At 29.7% G+C, this 20614-nt stretch overlaps 1 protein-coding gene and 2 long non-coding RNA genes across 3 annotated transcripts; 2 read left to right on the forward strand and 1 right to left on the reverse strand.

Moving 5' to 3' along the window:
- The first annotated feature begins 7885 nt into the window (after positions 1–7885).
- LOC136077638 (uncharacterized) lies at positions 7886–8455 on the forward strand. Its single transcript, XR_010637141.1, has 3 exons — positions 7886–7970; positions 8073–8156; positions 8240–8455. It is a non-coding gene; the product is annotated as an uncharacterized LOC136077638 (long non-coding RNA).
- A 647-nt stretch (positions 8456–9102) lies between these two features.
- Positions 9103–13654, forward strand: LOC136078411 (uncharacterized). The gene is made up of 10 exons (XM_065794183.1): positions 9103–9133; positions 9362–9522; positions 9723–9833; positions 9946–10092; positions 10378–10598; positions 10677–11089; positions 11217–11464; positions 11598–11773; positions 11902–13459; positions 13628–13654. Exons 1-10 carry the CDS (start codon positions 9103–9105, stop codon positions 13652–13654), a joined length of 3093 nt encoding a protein of 1030 aa, XP_065650255.1.
- Positions 13655–18709: 5055 nt separating this feature from the next.
- On the reverse strand, positions 18710–20614 carry LOC136077901 (uncharacterized). Its single transcript, XR_010637362.1, has 2 exons — positions 20490–20614; positions 18710–20399 (listed from the first exon to the last, which is right to left on the reverse strand). It is a non-coding gene; the product is annotated as an uncharacterized LOC136077901 (long non-coding RNA).

Genomic DNA, 20614 nt, shown 5'->3' on the forward strand with positions numbered 1-20614 from the left:
GGCAGATTATCAAGAATTGATTGATATGACTGTTCATTATCTTGGAGGTGACTTGCCAAAAGGTAAAATGTTTAACTTCAAAAAACCGGGTGCGCATCATCGTGCAAGATTTATGCACAATGAGCTTGCAAGTCTTGAAACTTGTCATGCTGGATCAACGGATTACATCGCTCGACCTGGATCAACGTCATAAATTGAAAAGAATGGCTAATTTTATTGCTTTGTTTCACGCAAAGGCTTTTTTACAAAGTCGCATATTCAGTTATTGCACCAAAAGTTGATCGTCAATACATCGCCGATATGCAGTGGTACCGTGATACAGACAAAATCACTTCTGATGCAGCTAATCAGTCTTGCAACAGGCACCTTTGGTATTTAACTGAAAAGTTAGTTATCTTTGCGATGTTTGATGATGAAATTTCGCTTATTGAAAGATCTGATATGGCATTGAAGTTGTATGACACCCAAAGAAGTGAAGAAATAAAGCCTGGAAAACCGTCTTTTCCGAAAGTCGATGGCGACAACATACCTTCTTTTGCCTCTTTAATTGGTCCTCGTTCCTGGCTACTATTTAACTTAATCAAGATGACTGCAAACCAGGTAGATTCGGAGGCAACTTCCTGGCAGCACTGGGTGAAGATGAAAGACTACGACTATGCAAGAGTCTGTAAGTATTGTCAGAGTCTGATGACTGCGCCGAGAGAGAGGTGTAAAACTTATACAAGACTTTAAAAATAAAGTAAAAGACCCCGCGCAACTTCAACTACTACTTCAAATAGTGGAGGGTCATCGCAAACGAGCTTCCCTTCAAGGACGAAAAGAAAATTTAATGAATATTTGATTTATTTTTAAACAATGCTAATTGTTTTATTCTTACAATAGCAGAAGTTAAAATGCGTAAAACAACTTTACTATTTAATTGGGGGGAAACCTTAAATTATTTTTTTTAAGTCGAATTTTTTATACAGTATAAATAAGATAGTAAATATTATTGTGTGAAAAGTTGAAGTCGTTACGGAATATATTTGTTAACAATTTAAACAAAAATACTCATAAAAGACGGTAAAAAAGGGTTTTTTTAACTTTTTTTAAGTGGGGGGACCCTTAAATTTTTATATTTTTTGAACCCGTGGTAAATATTATTTTTATCTTAGTCTAAACCTCAATTTAAAAGTTGGAGTGGTAATTAAGCATCGGCGTTACCGCACCGGCGGTAAAAAAATTTCGGTAAAATGCGGTAAAATGCGGTAAAACGCGTAATACGCATTTTACCGCAGTGCGGTAAAAATGCGTATTACGCACTTTTTACCGTACTGTAGGATGAAAATTCGTATTACGCATTTTTACGCTTTCTTGTAACAGAAGACGGTAAAATTGCGTAAAAATGCGTAAAATCGGTAAAAATGCGTAAAAATGAGAAAAAAGCGTAAAAATGAGAAAAAACGGTAAAAATCGGTAATTTCGGTAAATTGTGATAAAAGTTTGTATAAGCGGTAATTATTATGGTAAAAAATTACTTTGTTTTTATCAGAGTCAATAGTTTAAATAATTAATTACCCTCTAAAATTAAATTAGTCTCCTATATAAGCTTGACAAAAGTCAAGAAAGACTAACAACCTCAAAGTTCTTCAGTGATCTGATTAGTATACCAAAATCACTACCAATCAAACCATCTTCAAGAAACAATGTCTCTTTGGAATTATTTTACCAAGCTAGACAGAGAAGAGGATAACATCTCTGGCTCTGGCAGAAAATCAGGATTTGCTGAGTGCAATAAGTGCAAAAAAGTGATTAAGCTGTCTCTAGGTAGCACCAGTGGAGTTAAAGCTCATTTAAAGTAAGTGTTTTACTCTTACTATATTTTAGTATATTTTAAACCACTGATCTCAAAATATAACTAGATAGCGTATTCTATTGTTGTTTTCGAAAAAATATTGAAGCAAAAATTGGCCTTCCAAGGTGGCGGCGATCAAAGCTCTTAGCGGTGAACCGATGTACATCTAATAAGACTATTGCAATATGAAAGAAAATAATTAAACAGTTTTGAAGAAAAACAAGACAATGAAACAAATTTTTAAAAAGTTTATAGAAATGAAATGATTTAAAAAAAATTAGACAATTAAAAAAATGTAGATTTAAATGTTAAAGTTCAAAATATTCGATATAATTTTTTTATGTGCAATTTACGATTAAATTAATATTTATGTATAACTTATGTACCTTTTAGTTCTTAGTTACCCAATACAGTGTGCTAGAAGGTTGATAACACAACTGAATGGTAAGCGGCAGTGGTGTCTACCTACAATTTTGACAAATTTTATATTTTCAATAACGCTACATGCAGTTGTGCTCTAACCTTCTTCAGGCATGTATAGGGGATGTCTGCTACGTCGCTGGACATACCCAAAATATGTATCTTTATATATTTTTTCACAACTTCAATATTTTGAATAAATATGATGCGTCGGTAGATAAAAGCAAACAGAGCAAATAGTTATAGCAAACTAAAGCAATAATTAAGCAAACTATACAAGGTTAATTGTTCAACGGATGGTAAGAAGTTATTAATCCGGGATAACAGTTAGATTTACGATTTGGTATTTTATTATAGCGCTTTTCAAATCGAGAACGGTCTAAAGTTTATTAAAAAACGATTTATATATTAAACGGAGGTTGTTTTAATTTTTGACTTAAACAAATTAATAAAAAACTTCAATGGACATACCTTTTTTATTAAGTTATAAAGTACTTCTTTTTTTAAATATTTTCTTTTGTTAATTTAAAAAAAATAAAAGTTATTATTTCTTAGAGAACAAATTCCGGACTTCCATTTCAATTAAACCCTTAGTAAAGTTTTAGTCAAATTCTTTTGATATTTATCATCGGAGAAGAAGACTACAGTTAACAACAAGCATATATTAAAATATATCAATGGACATCCCCAATTGTTTTATACAAAGCTGTGTATCTTTTTAATTACTTGCATTTTGAACAATATAGAAAAAGAAAGTAAGGGTTTTAAACACTAAAAATTAAATTCGGACTTACGTTTGTACATACACTAAGCCGTCTTACCTCATATATGCGTTTCTCAATGAGGAAGGGGGGGGGGATGCTAAAATTTAACATTTTTGGGAAGGGGTTAAAATTGCGACTTATCCAAAAAAATTCCTGTACAGGCCCCTGCTTCTAGCACAAGCATTGGGTAGTTAAGAACTAAAAGGTACGTAAGTTATATTGCAAATGCTAATTATTTTAAATTTGAGATTTCTGCACAAGTAAACAAATACTTTTTCTTCACTACTATTAAACAAACTAAATTGAAACAAACTAAAATTAAAACTCCTACTTAGTTTTACTGAGAATCTGTGTTTTATCATATGTGCCCATAATTATGAAGTGGTCTAAGTCAAAATTAAAAAAAAAATGAATTTATCACTTATTTCACACGACATGATTTTAAACTAAATATATTCAATGTAATTTTTACGATATCGTCAAAAATGAACCTTTAAAAAGTAGTTGTAATTACAACGTTATACGGAATTTTTAATTTATTCAAATGCGAATCCTTAAATATCTCGAAATAAGAAATAGGACTTAGACCACTTTCATAATTATGGGCTCATATTTATTCTAAAAAACGAAAAGCAGAAAGTTAACATACAACAAGCTATTGTAAGAATATGTTTTGTTAAATAAAAAAATATTTATACTTGAAGTTTATGTAATTATGTAATATTCCGTTATTTTTATGAAAAAAATCTTATGCTAAACAAAAAAATAGATTTTTATTTGAAACTTATCAATATTTGAGCTTAAGATATAAAATTTGATTATCATTAGTTTCTTAATTTTCATATAGCCGTTCGTTGTATCCGCCGCCTTCTTGAGAGGCCAAAACTGGCTTCGAAAAATTTTGCGTTTATATGAATAAACGAGCTGGCCCGGATAGCGATCCGGGCTAGTTTGTTTATTCATATAAACGCAAAATAAAATTAAGTTGAAATAAGGACAAGTTGAAATAAGGACATCGAGATCTCGGTAAACAGGCTGGCTCGTTTGCCGAGCCAGCCCACTTTCCATATAAAGAGGCCCTAACTCTAAATTTTAGATCAGTCAACAAAAAAATCTATTAAAATGGCTGCCCACAGTTTAAAAACAGAACCTCTCATCACGTGGTATTAGTTTAAACTTTTATAGCATTTGTTTAATAAGACTGTACTTCAGGATAAAGTAACTACTTCACGCGTTGACAAATTACTAAACAAATTACAGGTAGAATGAGTAAAGGAAATTAGTTGTCGGCACGAACAGATTTTCATCATTTTTTCAAGATAAATATTTGTAAATTTGGGAACTTTTTTCGTGTAAACAAAGTCTGTCAATGATAAAATAGATCTGTATGGATAATTTTAAAATGACTAAAAAAAGTATAGCGAAGTATAAAAAAGCTTAAATTAAATTTTTTATTAAGATCTGGTTTCATTCAACTCCTTGGTCCTTCATTCACCAGCCTTAATTTTGTGTATTTTTTTAGTATTTTTTCCGGCATGTCGCCATTTTTTGCCTCGGCTACTTTATAAGCTCCATAATTTATATTCCTTAATGCATTATTTTTTTAGTAGGTGTATTTTCTTATAGACTTTTTATAATTCATTTGATAAAGCATAACCTTTTAAAAAGTTATTCAAATTTATAATTATCTTGCAAAATGCGGTCAGATATTTCATGTTTTCGCTTTTCATATTTCATATATTATTTCAATTGTCATAACAAGCTCATAATAACCCATTTGTTTTTGTCAAATAAAAATTAGTTTATATATAGCTGGTAAATCATTTTATGTTAATATTAAATACTTAGTTATTCTTGCGGTTTGCCATAAATTGACTTTGCTAAATTCTTTAAAACTGTGACAAATTATTTTTTTCTTTATTGTATTTACATTCATTTTATGTATAAGTTATTTATCCTTTACTGTATATATTTCTGTTGTTAAACATAAAAATAGAAAATTCTATAATATTCATAAACTGGATGTCTACAGCAATATAATAGATGGAGTAATTCCCTAGACATGAAACCATTGTGCTCTAGGTAGCTACAAAACAATTTGATTTTGTATTATTTATTTTATCTCAAGTTATACATGTACTAAGGTAGTCAAGCAAATGATCTCAATTTCTTTTCATTGTCCGCGTTATTTCTTAAGGTATTAAGAATGTCTATCTATATAAAATTAAGCTTAAAACTTGGTTCTTTTGCTGTTATCTTTAACAAATGAGAGGAAGTTGAAATGACTGGTTAGACGAGTCCAAAAATTTTCGTTAAATCCGACAGACTTTAATATAATTTAATTTCTATTGCTTAAAACAAAAGATTTCTAACTATGCGCAACGAGCATGGTTCGCAAAAAAAACAATAGGTTGCACGTCCATTTCTTATATGTCCATGGTAAAATGCAACATGATAAAAAAAAATTATTTAGAATTTTTAAAAAAACACTAATGGTGCTTTGTGGTTCATGTATTTATTTTTTATGAACTATCTACTACTGAAACATTGTAATTCGCATCCTTTTAAACATATATAATTCCACTATTTTATTTCAGATCCTGCAATCCGCTATCTTTTTACCAGATGCAAAAAGTCGATAACGAAAATAAAGAGAAGAAATTTCAAGAAAAGAGGAATGCTCAGGCAGAGGCTGATAAGTCCAGTACCATAAGAAGATATTTTGGTCCTATTAATAAAAACAAAAGGCTTGATAACCTCCCACATGATGCATCATCAAGTCACCAAACAAAAATGGACGACTTTACTGAAACAATAAAGTGGCCTTCACAAAGTGCTCAACAGTTGGAATTTGATATCATCCTAACCCTTTCACTAGTTCTCTCTAACCTCCCGTTTCACGTTATTGAAACTGCTGGCTTCAAAATGCTGCTGAATTATCTTTGTCCACAAGCCAACCTAAAAAGTCCAACCACCTTATCCAAATTCAAGCTACCGATGATTTATCGCAATCTAAGACGTGATGTAAAAATGCAAATTGAGAGAGACATCCCGCATTGCGAAATGGCAGCTTTCACTACAGATGGATGGACTGCAAGAAATGGTGATCCCTTCGTCTCCCTTACATTGCATTATGTTACCAAAGACTTTGAACTCAAAAACTTATCTTTGGATTGCCAAAACTTTATTGGGAGACATACAGGGGTTTTGCTTGCACAAGGAATAGACCACATGATTTCTCAATTTCCTGGTCTTCAGAGGGAAGACCTTACAAAGTGGGTGTTACTGATGCTGCAGCCAACATGAAGAAAGCAATCACGGAAAGCAAAGAGATCAGTGATCATCTAACCTGTGCCGATCATCTGCTCAACACTTGTTTAACAAAGGCTGTAGAAAAATCAGAAGGAATCAATGGTATAATTAAGAAAATGTAAAGGACTTGCTCAAAGGACCCACCAAAGTTCATTAGACTGGCAGGACATCAAGAGAGTTTGCGTGGAAGCAAATATAGAACCAGTAAAGATCATTCAGCCAATTGTAACAAGATGGAATTCTAACTTTATGATGCTTAAGTCAATCCTCAGATAAAGATTTTCTGCAATTGTGGAAAAATAGTCATTAAATGAGTTAGTGATTAGGGCATTATCAGTTATAATTTGGTTATTTATAGTTAAACTTAAACAAACATTCTCACTTCCTCCTTCATGATCCTCCTCATGCAACAATATCTTTGTAGAACATACTAGGACAATAAAATTTGGCAGCGCATCAATTAAACATTAGTGCACCAATGCTTGGAACAATCTCCCTCATTCTTTGAAAAGAGAAAAACCGAAAACTCAATTTCTCGTTATAATTTTTTCAATAGATTAAAAAAACAATATTTGGATAGCTACTAGAATAATAACTCCAATAAAAGCAATATATTACTGTTAATAGTCTTATTAAAAAATACTCTCTTATGTATATATTTTTTATTTTATACCTTTTTTTTTTTAAGAATCTTTATTTTTTTGTACAGCTTTTTTGTTGTCCTTGTACAATAATTGAATGTGTATGTACGTATGCATGTGTGGGTATATGTATGGGTACATGTATAATGTGTGTGTATATGTGTATGTATGTGTGTTGTGTGTATATGTATGTATGTGCGTATGTATACGTTTATATGCGTATGTGTGTGTGTATAAATATATATATATATATATATATATATATATATATATATATATATATATATATATATATGTATATGTTTGTATATGTTTGTATGTGTATAGATGTATGTGTGTTTATGTGTATATATATAAGCGTATGTGTGACATGTATGTATGTGTGCGTGTATAAGTATAGATATATTTAAATATACCATTGTTATTATTATCATTGTTATTATTGCTATTACCTTTATTTTTATTAATATCGTCATTTTTTATTAATATCATTTTTTTATTAATATCATTTTTTTTATTAATACCATTATTTTTATTGTTATTAATACCATTTTTATTATGATAGTTATTATTAATGTTATTATTATTGTTAACGTTATGATTTTTATAGTTGTTATTATTTTACTCTTATGTTATTATTCATTATTATTAGGTGTTTACAAATCATTAGTAATTATACTATTTGTAAACATCCTTGAATTGTAAAATCATGTAATTCAGAATATATTGATTAATTGATTAATATAAATAAAATAAATAGTAGTAATTTATTATTTATTATTATTAGTAGTTTAATCAATAATAACAATTATAATAATAATATTATAATAATCATATTATTTTAGTAGTATTATTATAATATTATAATAATAATATTAATTATTGATTACAATAATGTTGTTATCAATTTTTATCATTACGTTATTAGTTCAGATGTATCAGATTACGATGATTCAGACATATCAAATAATGAGGCAAAAGATGATTTAAGTCTTCAGGGTGATTTGTTTAACTTTTTTTTTTTTTGAATATTTAATTTTTACTTATATCAAAAACATTCAAAGTAATTATGGTTTTGACTTATGCAAATTCAAATTTTAGATAAAAAAACGGTTTGTATTTACAATTCTGTCGAAGAAGCTGAACACTATCTTCTATCTGTTAATGAACCAACAAAAATTTCAAGTTTGCAAGATTTTTAGTTATTATTTGCTCTACAATATTTTCTTTGCATTTATTTTGAAATTAATAAGATCTTCACATTTCAGGTAAAAGTGATATCTACATATGTGATTCAGTTAAAGAAGCCAATCAGTGTCTTCATAACTATGAGATAGATAATACTGTTCGCTTTGCTGCTTTTTCAACTCCAAAGGATTTTGGTAGTACAGGTAAAAAGTTTTGGAACAATGTAAACTAAATGAAAGTTCAGAGTTACTTTATTTAAGTTGTGATATACACTTTGCAATAATCAGTTATTCAAATTTATGGAGTTTTTTGTCTCTACTGTGTTTACAGCTTATGATTATATCTATACAGTTTAAATAATAAACAGTTCATACAGCGTTGCCACCGAATCAGGGAGTTTAGGGAAAGTCAAGGGAATTTAGATATAATCAGGGAAAATATAGGGAAAAGCTTGATTTCGTTTAAAATCAGGGAAAGTCAGGGAATTTTTTAATTTTGTAATAATATTCTTTTTTTAGGTTACTATTTTAAAAATCATATCGCTCAAAAGATTGTTCAAATATATTAATATTTAATCATTATGAAAAAAATTTAAGTTTTATTCTAAAAAAAACTTAGTTATTAGTTTTGGTCTTTAGCATCGTTTACACTTTTAACAGAAAATATCAGGAAATCTCTAAATGGTTCTAAATATTTGGTTTTGGAACAGCAATCTAAATCATGCTGAATACAAATACTTTGACTCAAATTTTGGGCCACCCAAAAAATTTACTTGAGTACAACCACATCTTTGGCAACAATCAATTGCATAAATCTGACAAAACTGTGTGTGGATGGCCCAAAAGTAAAATGGTGACCTCTTGATATTATTAAAAAGCAGTGTGAGCAACAAGAATTTCCTAAACTTCCTAAAACTAAAAGTTGCAACCTCATGTAATCCAATATGCTTTTAAAACTGGTTTTCAATCAGGGAGGTCAATGAAAGCTTCGAATGACTTTTGAATGACAGACTAAACTGTGTATTGATGAGATAAAAGTAAACTGTTAACCTTTTCATCTTATTAAAAAGCAGTTGAGCAACTCTTAGACAGACACCCTATTGATTCCATTTCTCTTTAAATATTTGTTTTCAACTGCTTAAAGCTTAATGAGTTTAATATTATATAAATACATTTTTGAATAACTTTTGTTTCATTTTTTAGATATATTTTCACTCAAGCACAAAGTGTTATGGGAAACATCCCCAGAATTTTTTAATACGCCTTACGTTGTTTTGTCATCAAAAAGGTTTGATTGTCATCATGGCGTTGATCGGAATTCTAATGCTAAGCAAAAGTATATCGATGCAAAAGAAAATCAAAAAGTAACAATTAAATAGTCTTATTTATTATTGTAACAAATGTTCTTTAATTTCACTTAAAATTCTTTAAATTAAATAGAACAAAAGTAGATGTTTATGTTTATTATACTACTACTACTAATAATAATAATAGTAATAATAATAATAATAAAAATAATAATAATAATAATAATATGATATTATTATTGTTATTATTATTACAGAAGTTTGATCATTGGTACAGAGGTGAATATGTGATTATTCAAGACACTAAGAAGTTTGAATGTCCTGCAAAAGTTAACATGAAAGAGATTGTATATTTTACTAGTTTAAAGGTATTTTACAAAACCGTAATTTTTTTTTTTAGTCACATTTTTAATGAATCTATCGTTATTAGAAAAATTATAACAATAAAAAGAATGATCAATTCTGTCATTTTATTTTCAGGTTGTCAACATGACAAATTATTACAAAAACCAAGTATCAAGAGATATTCGAAATTCTTTGATGAAGCATAATACTTTTGTATTTTGTAGAAAAATTAAAGTTGAAATAGACTGCCTATTATGTCACCGAAATCATCCACTTGGAAAAGTAATTGCTTTGCGCTTTGATACTATATTGCAAACTGTGTTAATCATTAATTCTTCTTTTTATTATTATTATTATTACTATATTTTTGAAACATATTTTTCATATTGTAATGCTAGTAGTAATGCTAAGCATGATTTTTATACATGTACAAAGTTACAACTAATTTTATATTATTTGTGCGTAATAATATGTACCTTTCATATCTTGCTACTGTTTTATTAATTGATGTAGTAGTACGAATGCAGATAAGTAGTTACATTTTGTGTTACTCAATACTATTTTTAGAGTGAACTCCTGTCTCAGAAAATTGACCATCGATTGTCAACAAAGATTTCTGAATTTGTGAAACAAGGCGTTTCAAATGTATGTGAGATGAAGAGGCTTTTAAAAATTATGGTTAGTGATATGTTTGGAAAAAAAGATTTGCCTCCTTCTAACAACAGAAGGTTCTATCCAAGAAATAATATCATTCGTACACACATAGTCATTGAACGTCAAAAGCTTAGGTAATTTTTTTATTTAATTTTTAGTACTTTTAGATGTTTCATATTATCAAAAAGTTTTTAGATTTATTAATTTTTCAGATTCTCAAACATTGATCAAGATTGTTTAGAAAACAAAATTAATGAGTGGAAGGTTTCTGACACCACTGTCAAAATACATTACCATCCAAAAAGAAGTCATAGTAAGGATGAGCTGTTGTTTGTTTATCAAGCTGGTTGGCAAAAAAAACTTCTAAATAAATATGGTAATGAAATGGTGTTTTTAGATGCAACATATAAGACCACTAGATATTCATTACCATTGTTTTTCTTAGTTGTTAAAACTAATGTTGATTTTCAAATAGTTGCAACATTTGTATCTGAAAGTGAAACTTTTGATACAATAAAAAAAGCACTTAATGTCATCAAATCTTGGAATCTTGATTTTCAACCTTTATACTGCATGACTGACTATTGTAATGAGGAGATACGTGCTTTGGAATCTGTTTTTTTTGGTGTTTTTCCAATCTGTATTTATTTATTTAATTTTTAAGTTATTAACTTCTTTAAAGAAATCATTTTTTATATTTCATGCGATTTAAGTTCATAATCATTTTAAATAAAATTTTGTTCTCTTATTAGGGTGTGAAGTATTCATCTGCGATTTTCATAGAGAACAGGCATGGGATCGTTGGATAAAAAAAACTTCCAATGGTTGTTTTAGTAAAAAAGAAGATATTTTAAAATTGTTAAGATGTATAGCTTGGTCAAGATCTTGTGAAGAAGAAGTAGATGCTATAAAAGCGTTAGAGCTTTCTGACTTTTGGTGTCAAGATGGTTTTTCTAAATTAAAACATTATGTTGAAATGTATTGGATGCCTATAAAAAAGGTATTTATTATTAAACATGAGTTTAAATAATTAAACCTTTATTTGAGAATACATTTTGTGGCAATCATTTGGTTTGGTTTGTATTATTTTAAGGTAAGGTATGTAAAAGTAGAATTTCTTTCTTATTGTTTAGAGATGGATCTGGTGGTATAGGCAAAATCGTCTTCTAATTAATTGCAACACAAACAGTGGTGTTGAAAGACAAAATGAGTCATTTAAGTATTGCTATTTAAAGAAATATAACAACTCTTCTTTGACAGGCATGTTAACTTTATTAATTGAAGAATTCTTCACTGATAAGCTAGAAAGGTTAGTTTAAAAGAAAAGTTAAGTCATTGAACTGATGTTTGAAAGGGACTATTGTCAATTTAAAAGTTCACAGTAATGATTTTAATATAATCTTTTTATTTTTATAAAGTTTTATCTATTCAATTTAGCTACACTGATGCCAACTTCAAAATGGATGCAAGATACAGGAGATATGGCTGTTGGGTGCCAAAATATTTATATAATCGCCCTCGTAGTTTAGTTAAGCATAGCTTGTTGCGAAAATCTACTGCTGATTATATGGATTTGAACACAGTTGTAATGATGAAACATGGTATCTTTACTGTATCTAGTACCATTGATTCTTCTACAAAATACTTTGTGCATTTTGGTGATGAAAATATTATGCCAAAATTTACTTGTTATGATTGGATATCAACAGGCTATCCCTGCAAACATTTTTTTGCTATATTCAAAAAGTATCCTGCTTGGTCATGGAATACATTATCAAAACTTTATGTAAATTCTCCATTCTTAAATTTAGATGAAGATAACTATGATATATTCCATGAAAAAAAACCTTTTAATTTTTCAAAGTTGCTTTCACCTTTAAAAGAGTCATCTTTGTCTTTAAAAAAAAATACAACTGTAGAAGATCAGAATGACATATGTAAAAAACATATTCCCATTTATTCTGGTGTCGATGTTAGGGAGATGCTTAATACTATTAAGAACTTATCATTTGAATTTGAGGCAAACTCTGATGAACTAGTGATGTTACATAAAACTCTTTCCACTCTAATAGACAAACTAAACAAAGGAAGAGTAAGAGAATCTGGGATTCCTGTCACTCAAACAAATAATAAATTAAGCAAAAAACATATTTCTATTCCTGTACGGAAACCAATAAAAGCTCAAACTAAGCGTGTTGGATCACAAAAAGAAAAAACATCAAATGCTTCTAAAGTGTTTATAGTAGCAGAGAGTTACTTAGTTGACTCAATTGAACATAAAATTGTTGATGAGCCTGTAAACAAAGAAAGGTTTGTTGTTGACCATGAGATAGTTATTTCACATAACAATGATGAACATTTAGTAGAAAAACTGGTTTTACTTCCTCAGACAAAACTCTCATCAGATGATATGAATGATATTACAACCCATCAGATGTTGTCAGACAATGTCATCCATTCGGTACAAAAAATGATAACTGGTGTTTCTGGTCTGCAGGATCCAGTTTTGGGGCAAAATTTGTCATTTTGTGTGGTAAAGGGCTCCTTTGTACAGGTATTACATGATGGTGATGTACACTGGCTGACAATAAGCACTTTTGGGTGCTCTGAAGGTGAGGTATTTCTGTTAGACAGCATGTTTAAGGGCAAAATAAAGAACTATGTTGTCAGACAAATTTGTGCAATAATGCAGTGCACCAAAGACAGTTTGAAAGTACGAGTCTTACCTGTGCAACAACAAACAAATGGTGTAGACTGTGGTTTGTTTGCATTGGCGTTTGCACAGCACATTGCTTGTACCGGCTCAAATCCACACTACATTTCATTTGAAAATGATGAAATGAGAAACCATTTATTTAAAAGTGTTATAGAAAACCACTTAAATGAGTTTCCAAAGACTGGAAAATTGACTAGATTTTGCAAAGAAAAAGAATTTAATTTTACTCTTTATTGCGTATGTCGGCAAATTTGGATGGCTTCTGATAAAGTTGTCAAAGTAAGTGAAATATTTAAATTATGTTTTAGCTTTTCAATCTAACTAGTTACACACACACACACACACGCACGCACGCACGCACGCACGCACTTATTACTTTTATTTTATTTACACACATTACTTTTATTCACATTTTTTTGACTGTTTTTTATGTGTTAATACATTTAGGCATATGGTGCAATGTGGAAAATGTGAATGTTGGTTTCATCGTGTTTGTGAACGCATACCTGATTTTATTTTAGAATGTGAGAGTGTTGAATGGTTTTGTTCGCAATGCACAATAACTTTACCATGTAGTACTTTAACTTAAAAGAGATTTTGATTTTAACATTTATAATCCTTTTTTATGTAGTTTTAGTACTTTTTTTTTTTTAGTACTACTTAGTTTTACTTTAGTATTTTTTCTTTTTTTTTTTTTTTTTGTTATGGCAGGCAAAAAGTGTATGATAGATAAAAAATCTTATTTAAATAGTTTTTCATTTTCTAATATATAGTCTTAAAGGAATACATGATTTTTGAAGGATAGCAATGCCTAAAAAGTTGTGTTACCTAAATAAGGTTTATTTTAGTCAAGAGTCCCTTAATTAAGATGGTCTGGTTAAGTAAGTAAGATGATCTGGTTAAGTAAAGGCATGTTCAAGAACAAGATCAATTTTTTCAAACTAAATGGTTCTTTTTCAACTCTGAAAGTGGTGTTGCTGTATTTCAATTTATTTATTTTTACCGTAAACACTTTTAGTTTCAGTCTAAGTATAAATCTTAGTATTTGTAATAAGTATTTATTATTAATTACATTTCAATGAATATATATTTTTTTAATATATAATAATTTTTTTAAACATAACAATTTTCCTTTTTTTTTTAGTTGCGTTTGTCATTGCTTTATTAGTTTGCCTACTGTTGAAACATGGTTTTAATTTAGTAAATTTATATGATGTGAAATTTACTCTATTAATCATCAGATAACAGTTAGGGAGAAATTGGAATTCTACATAATTAAGGTAAAAATGATTATGTTTACTGGTATTACCATTAGTTGCCGATGGTAACATTACAAAACTAGTTTTTATGGTTGATTGTGTTTCAGCTCTTTAGTTTTATACTGTAACATTGATGACAAATATATAACAAAAACAACATGTTGTTTTTGTGATAGTCATTATCAATAAAAGCTTTTATTACGATTGTAAATCTTAATTATATGTTTTTTTAGCACTTATCATATTTCGTTATATCACAAATAATTATGACAACGTAAAAAATATTTAAGGATTTACTTTTAATTCATGATATAATTTTTCAAATTGCTTAACTCCAATTGTCTCTCTAGTTTAAATATTTTAATAAATGAAATCCCTTGAGTTCAAGTATTTTGTTGTAAAGTGTAATTATAGTTAATGATTGTTTTAAAGGTAACGATCGATTTGAGTTACTTGTAAATAATTGTATATGTATATAGACGTATTTGTATATAATGTAAAGACATAATTGTAAATATCAAGAGAATTAGTATATAAATTATGTTGAATTACGTTAAGAGAGAGGCGTTTTACGCTTGACTCATAAAGTTCTTTTTGATGTGAAACAAAAAGCTATTTCGGCTAAAATGTCGACTAAAGTTGATTTAAAGTTAATTCCGGAGTTAAGTGGAAACGATCAACAATCAGTCGCAGAATGGCTGGAAAAAGTTGAACTGGTATGTAAACTACAGACGTGCTGAGCCGAGGTTGTTAGAAGATCAAACGCAACCAAATTGTTACGAATGTTAACTCCCCATTCATTTTGCAAGAGATAGTCATCTGCGAAGAAATAGTAATCGAAACAAGTCGGGTCGAAGACGGGAGACAAGCAATGTTTTGTCTTACTCGTGTCAAGAGAAAGGACACATCAAGAATGTGTCCAAAAAACGTGCCGAGAGAGAAGATGTTTGCGCCAGTTCTCTCCCTAAACAATCAATAATGGCGTTACCTACTATACGGTTGAACATTAATGGCGTTTCTCGGAATGTGTTAATCGACTCAGAATGTACCTGCTGCATCATTTATAAATAATGTGCGCCAAAAATTACGAAGAAAATACTTAGCGTGGTAACTGTTAATTGACAACAACAACAGTACGAAGAACGTTAGCCGAACTAGAATTGTCACACCTAATGAAAATGAAGTTTTTGTGGAAGCACTTGTAGTTGACTTCAAACCACTTTGTTATTGTTTTTGATGGGTATGGAATAGTGGCTTTTGGTGGAGTATCAATATCCGCAACTCGTGATGTTTGTTTTATGGGAAGAAACGAATCATGTTTACTTGGACTAAAAGGTGATATTTCAAAAGATGTCAGTAATACGAATATAATATCTCGGGATTTTACAGCTTTGTTTAAGAAACAAAATCGAGAATGGATAATTGCGTGGAAATGGAACAATAATTCTCAACCTGAAACTCTAGTGAATAAGATTGCTGAATACACTATCCCTGTTGGCATAAAACACAATTACGAAAAAGAAATTGAAGGGTGGATAGAGAAAAAATGGCTTCAAAAGTACGATTTAAAGAAACACGGTCCAATAAAGGGTTTGGTTCCTCTCATGCAGCAAAACAAAGGAAAAGTGCGACCAGTATTAGACTTCAGGGAGCTGAACACGTTTATTGAAGCATTCACTGCGAACACAGATGCGTGTGCTGACAAACTTCAAGACTAGAGACGGTTTGGAAAAAATATTTCAATAATTGATTTATCTTCAACTTATATGCAACTAAAAATCGATGAGAAACTCTGGACTTACCAAAATGTTGTGTTCCGTGGACAAAGTTTTGTTTAACACGTTTGGGATTCGAACTAAACGTTGCGCCAGTCATAGCGAAAGCGGTATTAGACAAAGTGCTATCGCAAGGTGAAACAATCTGGAAAGGAACGTCATCATACATTAATGATATTTTTGTTGAAGACATAGTACCTGTTTGTCGCGTACTTGATCATTTGGAAATCTTTGGGCTTAATTGTAAGCCGGCGGTCCGCGTATCCGATGGAGCGAGAGTTCTTGGTTTACAAGTCAGAATGGAAAACAAAAAGTTATGTTGGAGAAGAGATAACGATTTTTGTGAAATTCCGAATTCGTTAACAAGACGTAATATCTTTTTTTTGTGCGGAAGAATGACAGGAAATCTTCCAGTTTGTGGTTGGTTGCGTGTAGCGTTGTCGTATGTTAAAAGAACAGCAAACGCCCTGACAAAAACGTCAGGCAACAAATTGGGTAGATGCTAGTTCAATCGTACTAGACGTGGTTGTCGAGTTTAATGGCAATATAATCGAAGACGCAGGTCGGTTAAGAAAACATACACAGCGCATATAAACATGTCCAAACTTGATGCAGTGATTAAAGGATTAAATATGGGCCTTAACTCGAAAATGGAAGTTTTGTATATCTGCACCGATTCGAAAGCGGTGTTCCATTTAGTTACCGACACACTCGCAGAAAAATCTGGATTGAGGACAAACGCATCAAACGAAATGGTGTTAAGGAGAATACTCAAGAATATTGCAAATATAATGGAAGAAAAAAATGTGTCTTGATGTTTGATATTTAAAAAAAAAAAAATTTGTGCAGAGAAAATTAAGCGTGAATTTGTGTATTTTCAGATCTAATCGTGGTTCAATCCCCATAGCCCATTTAACGTAAGAGATCAACTTGAGGATCTCGAATCAGGGCCTATGGATAAATTTAATCAGATAACTCGTGACTGTTCTGAAAACATTGGTACATCAATACAGACATGTGTACTGTTTATATTGTCATGCTTTTTTTTTTTTTTGTGGTTTTTTGTGGTTGCTAATTATTTTTACTATTGTTGCATTTTGCATTTGTTGCTATTATTCAAGTGATTTCATTTTTTTTGTCTTATCATAGTATTTATTTACATCCTTTTATTATATTTTATTTTCTATCACCTTTCTTAGAAGGAATAAATGAGATAACACAACGTTTAATGATCAGAATCTGATCATTAAATGTTGTGTTATTTTAATTATTCATTATCTTTCATGTCAGCTCATTCCCTTTTTCCTTTTTTGTTATTAGTCTAGTTTTTTTTAATATTTAATATTCTCCGTTTTAATAGGATTATTTTTTATCAAAAACAGTACATCAAAAACAGTACACCAACTCAAAGTAGATATTAGGCTTGTCGCTTCGGAATTTAACCTGGCCGATGCCCTTACTAGAGTGTCTAATAGTTGGTTAAAATTGGTTGATAAACCATCTGAAATGGCAGCAAGTGGTATTATTAGTACTTCGCTATCCTCCAAAGAAATCGAGCACGTTCATAGATCTACAGGACATAATGGCGTGAAGAAAACATTGTACTTCGTTCGTAAAATCGACCCGTCAGTGGAAGAAGTATTACTGAAAAGAATACATACTGAAAATTATAAAATTTTTATACCTACTTTATTAATCCTTAAAAAAAAAGTTTTGGCACTCCTATTGCGTAAATGTATACCATATGCGCTGCCTTTTTGGCACCCTAAGTGGTAGAAACAACCTTTACAGCTTAACTTACTTGAAACTTACTACTGACCTCATTTCATTTTTTAATCTTTTATATTTGTCCCATTCAATAATTTTTTTGTCCATTTTAATGAGTAGTTCTAAATAAATGGGATAAATGACCAGGTCTACTAAATCGTTCTTTTTACCAAAAGTACATAATAGTGCAAGAGTTAATGGTCATCAAACTGTTTTCAATATATAAGTTAAGCAACTTTATGAAATTAAAAAGAGCATTTCACGAGAACTGCCCTATTCATTAAGGTACTCCTCTTAATGAATAGGACAATTTTAATTAACTCCCTCTTAGGTCACACAAAAGCTTCATTTATTCAGTTTAAAAAAAAGTGCAAACAACTTCGCCAGTTATAGGCCACATTTTTATAAGAAATACCCATTGCAGAAATTAATTGAAGTATATATCACATATATACTTTAGTTATTTTTAATATAAATTTTAGATCAATAAAAGCTCTTTCAATTTAAGCAAGGATTATTGTAACTATCGCAACATCAAATTACATATAATGCAGGTAATAAAGATTTCACCAAATACTGACTTGTATTTTATATCAAATACTAGCAAATGTCTTAACCATTTATTGGCCAATGATCCGTAAATGGGAAACACGTCGAACAGAATAATAGAGCATTGAAAATTTATTTATTTTAATGCAATTATTTAGATATAAAACAAAACTAAAAAATAAATCAATATATATAATTTATTCAGTTTAACTCATTGTATGCTAAGTGCAGGTAATGAACCCCGAAAAAAAGTTAAAAAAACTTATTGCTAAATACCATCATTTTCTTCAATATCTTGATAATTTTCAATATCTTCAATATTTTAATTCTTCAATAGAGGTTGATTTTTTCAAATTTGATATCTCAGCTAACTTCTTTTTATAGTTCACAGTTTTCCTTTATTTTTCTTTTAATACCTTTTGTTATTCAACTTTTCTCTTTTTACAAGCTACTTTTGCAGCTGTCTTCAAGCTTCGTGTTGTAAGACTGTAATGTGAAAAAAAACAACTGTAAAACAGAGTTTTTGAGTTAATCTTCTTTTGTTTAATTTGTAGTGAAGGATAAGTGAAAATATTGGAGTCTTTGTCTAATAGACTAGATGAACCATTTAATGGGAATGAAAACTTGAGTTCTATTGATGTGTTGTGAGAGGCTATTTTTTATTATTCAAAAGAATTCAAAAAAATACTTACAATTTAAAACCATGAAGCACCAATGAACTATTAAACGAACCTTTTGTAACTAATGTTGATTTATTAACCTTTACTTCTTCAAAACTTACATTTGTATTAATATCCACAGTAGTGTCTCGAATAGAAAAATCAATTGAATCATCTTTTACTCCAGGTTGAGTTCTTGCATTGTTGTGATGTCATATTGATACGCTTTAGAAAATAAACCAAATAACTTAGAATGTGAAACTTTATCCCCTGTAGTTTTATTCATCATTGTTTGATAGACATCAGAATGCATATTTTTTAGTGGCTTTAAAACTGTGCTGACCAAAAGCTGCAACCAGTTGTGGATGTGAACTGGAAGTTTTACACCTCATGTCTTTCTAGAATTAAAATCAGTGGCCTTGCAGAACTAATATTTGAAAAAAAAAAAATTTTCAAACCGTAACTTAACAAAACCTTGTTTAGTCCAGCAAGAAACACTCAATGTTGCTCCTTCACTATTATGAGGTGGTATGACCAGCTGCATTTATACAAGCTATATTAGTAATGGTTTCTTTGTTGCCACTTGTTTGACTCTGAATATATTTTGATCCTTTTACTTACAACAACACATTTTGGTGTATGATCTAGTTGTGATCCTGTTTCATCCATATTCCAAATACATATTAGTTTATTAAATAAGTTCTCATTTTGTATCAGTCTCTCCAAAGATGTGAAGTATTTTAAAATTTTCCCCCTGTCTATACATAATTTTGGCAAAGAATATATTGGCTCTGGACAACGAAGACTTGCACAACCATGACTCTTTAAGTAGTTGCTACCAGTTTTTTTTTTTTTTTTGCTAACTTAGCAGCATAATTAATAAATGTTATTTTCAAAAACTAATTCCTATTTGGGTACAATTGCCAGCATAATACTTTTTTCAAGATCACCTTTAATTGGCTTTTTCCCTGGTTATGCTCTTATTTTAGATTTTCAATAGATAGTGGCCTGCATAGTTAAACGTGGAACTTTTTTATATTCCTTTTTGCTGAGACATACCATTTATTACCAGTTTCATATTAGAATCTGAATTGTCTTCAGCATGCATTTTTTTAATTATACTTGAAGTTGGTTTAATGATAACATTTGACTTTGGATTTTTCAGTATGTTTTAACTTTTTTGTTTTTTCGTATTTAATACTATTTTCAACTAAAAAAAAATAGTAATTATAGAAACAAGTCTACAAACATATGTAAATAAAATAAATCAAAAAATATATATTGATTACTTTTTTTTTACCTTTAACGCGACATTCAAATTTTCATTCAGTATGTATAATATAATATAAATTCAGTATGTATGTATAGTTTCATTCAGTATGTATAATCAAGTTAATTTAAGTAAAATTTGGATGTTGCTTACCA

Source organism: Hydra vulgaris, chromosome 03, assembly GCF_038396675.1.
Source record: "Hydra vulgaris chromosome 03, alternate assembly HydraT2T_AEP".
Lineage (NCBI taxonomy): Eukaryota > Metazoa > Cnidaria > Hydrozoa > Anthoathecata > Hydridae > Hydra > Hydra vulgaris.

Coding starts and splice junctions, on each gene's coding strand:
- LOC136078411 (XM_065794183.1), top strand. CDS start 9,103: ATGCTTTTAAAACTGGTTTTCAATCAGGGAG. Junction 9,134..9,361: donor ACTGGTTTTCAATCAGGGAG/GTCAATGAAAGC, acceptor TTCATTTTTTAG/ATATATTTTCACTCAAGCAC. Junction 10,093..10,377: donor GAAATCATCCACTTGGAAAA/GTAATTGCTTTG, acceptor TACTATTTTTAG/AGTGAACTCCTGTCTCAGAA.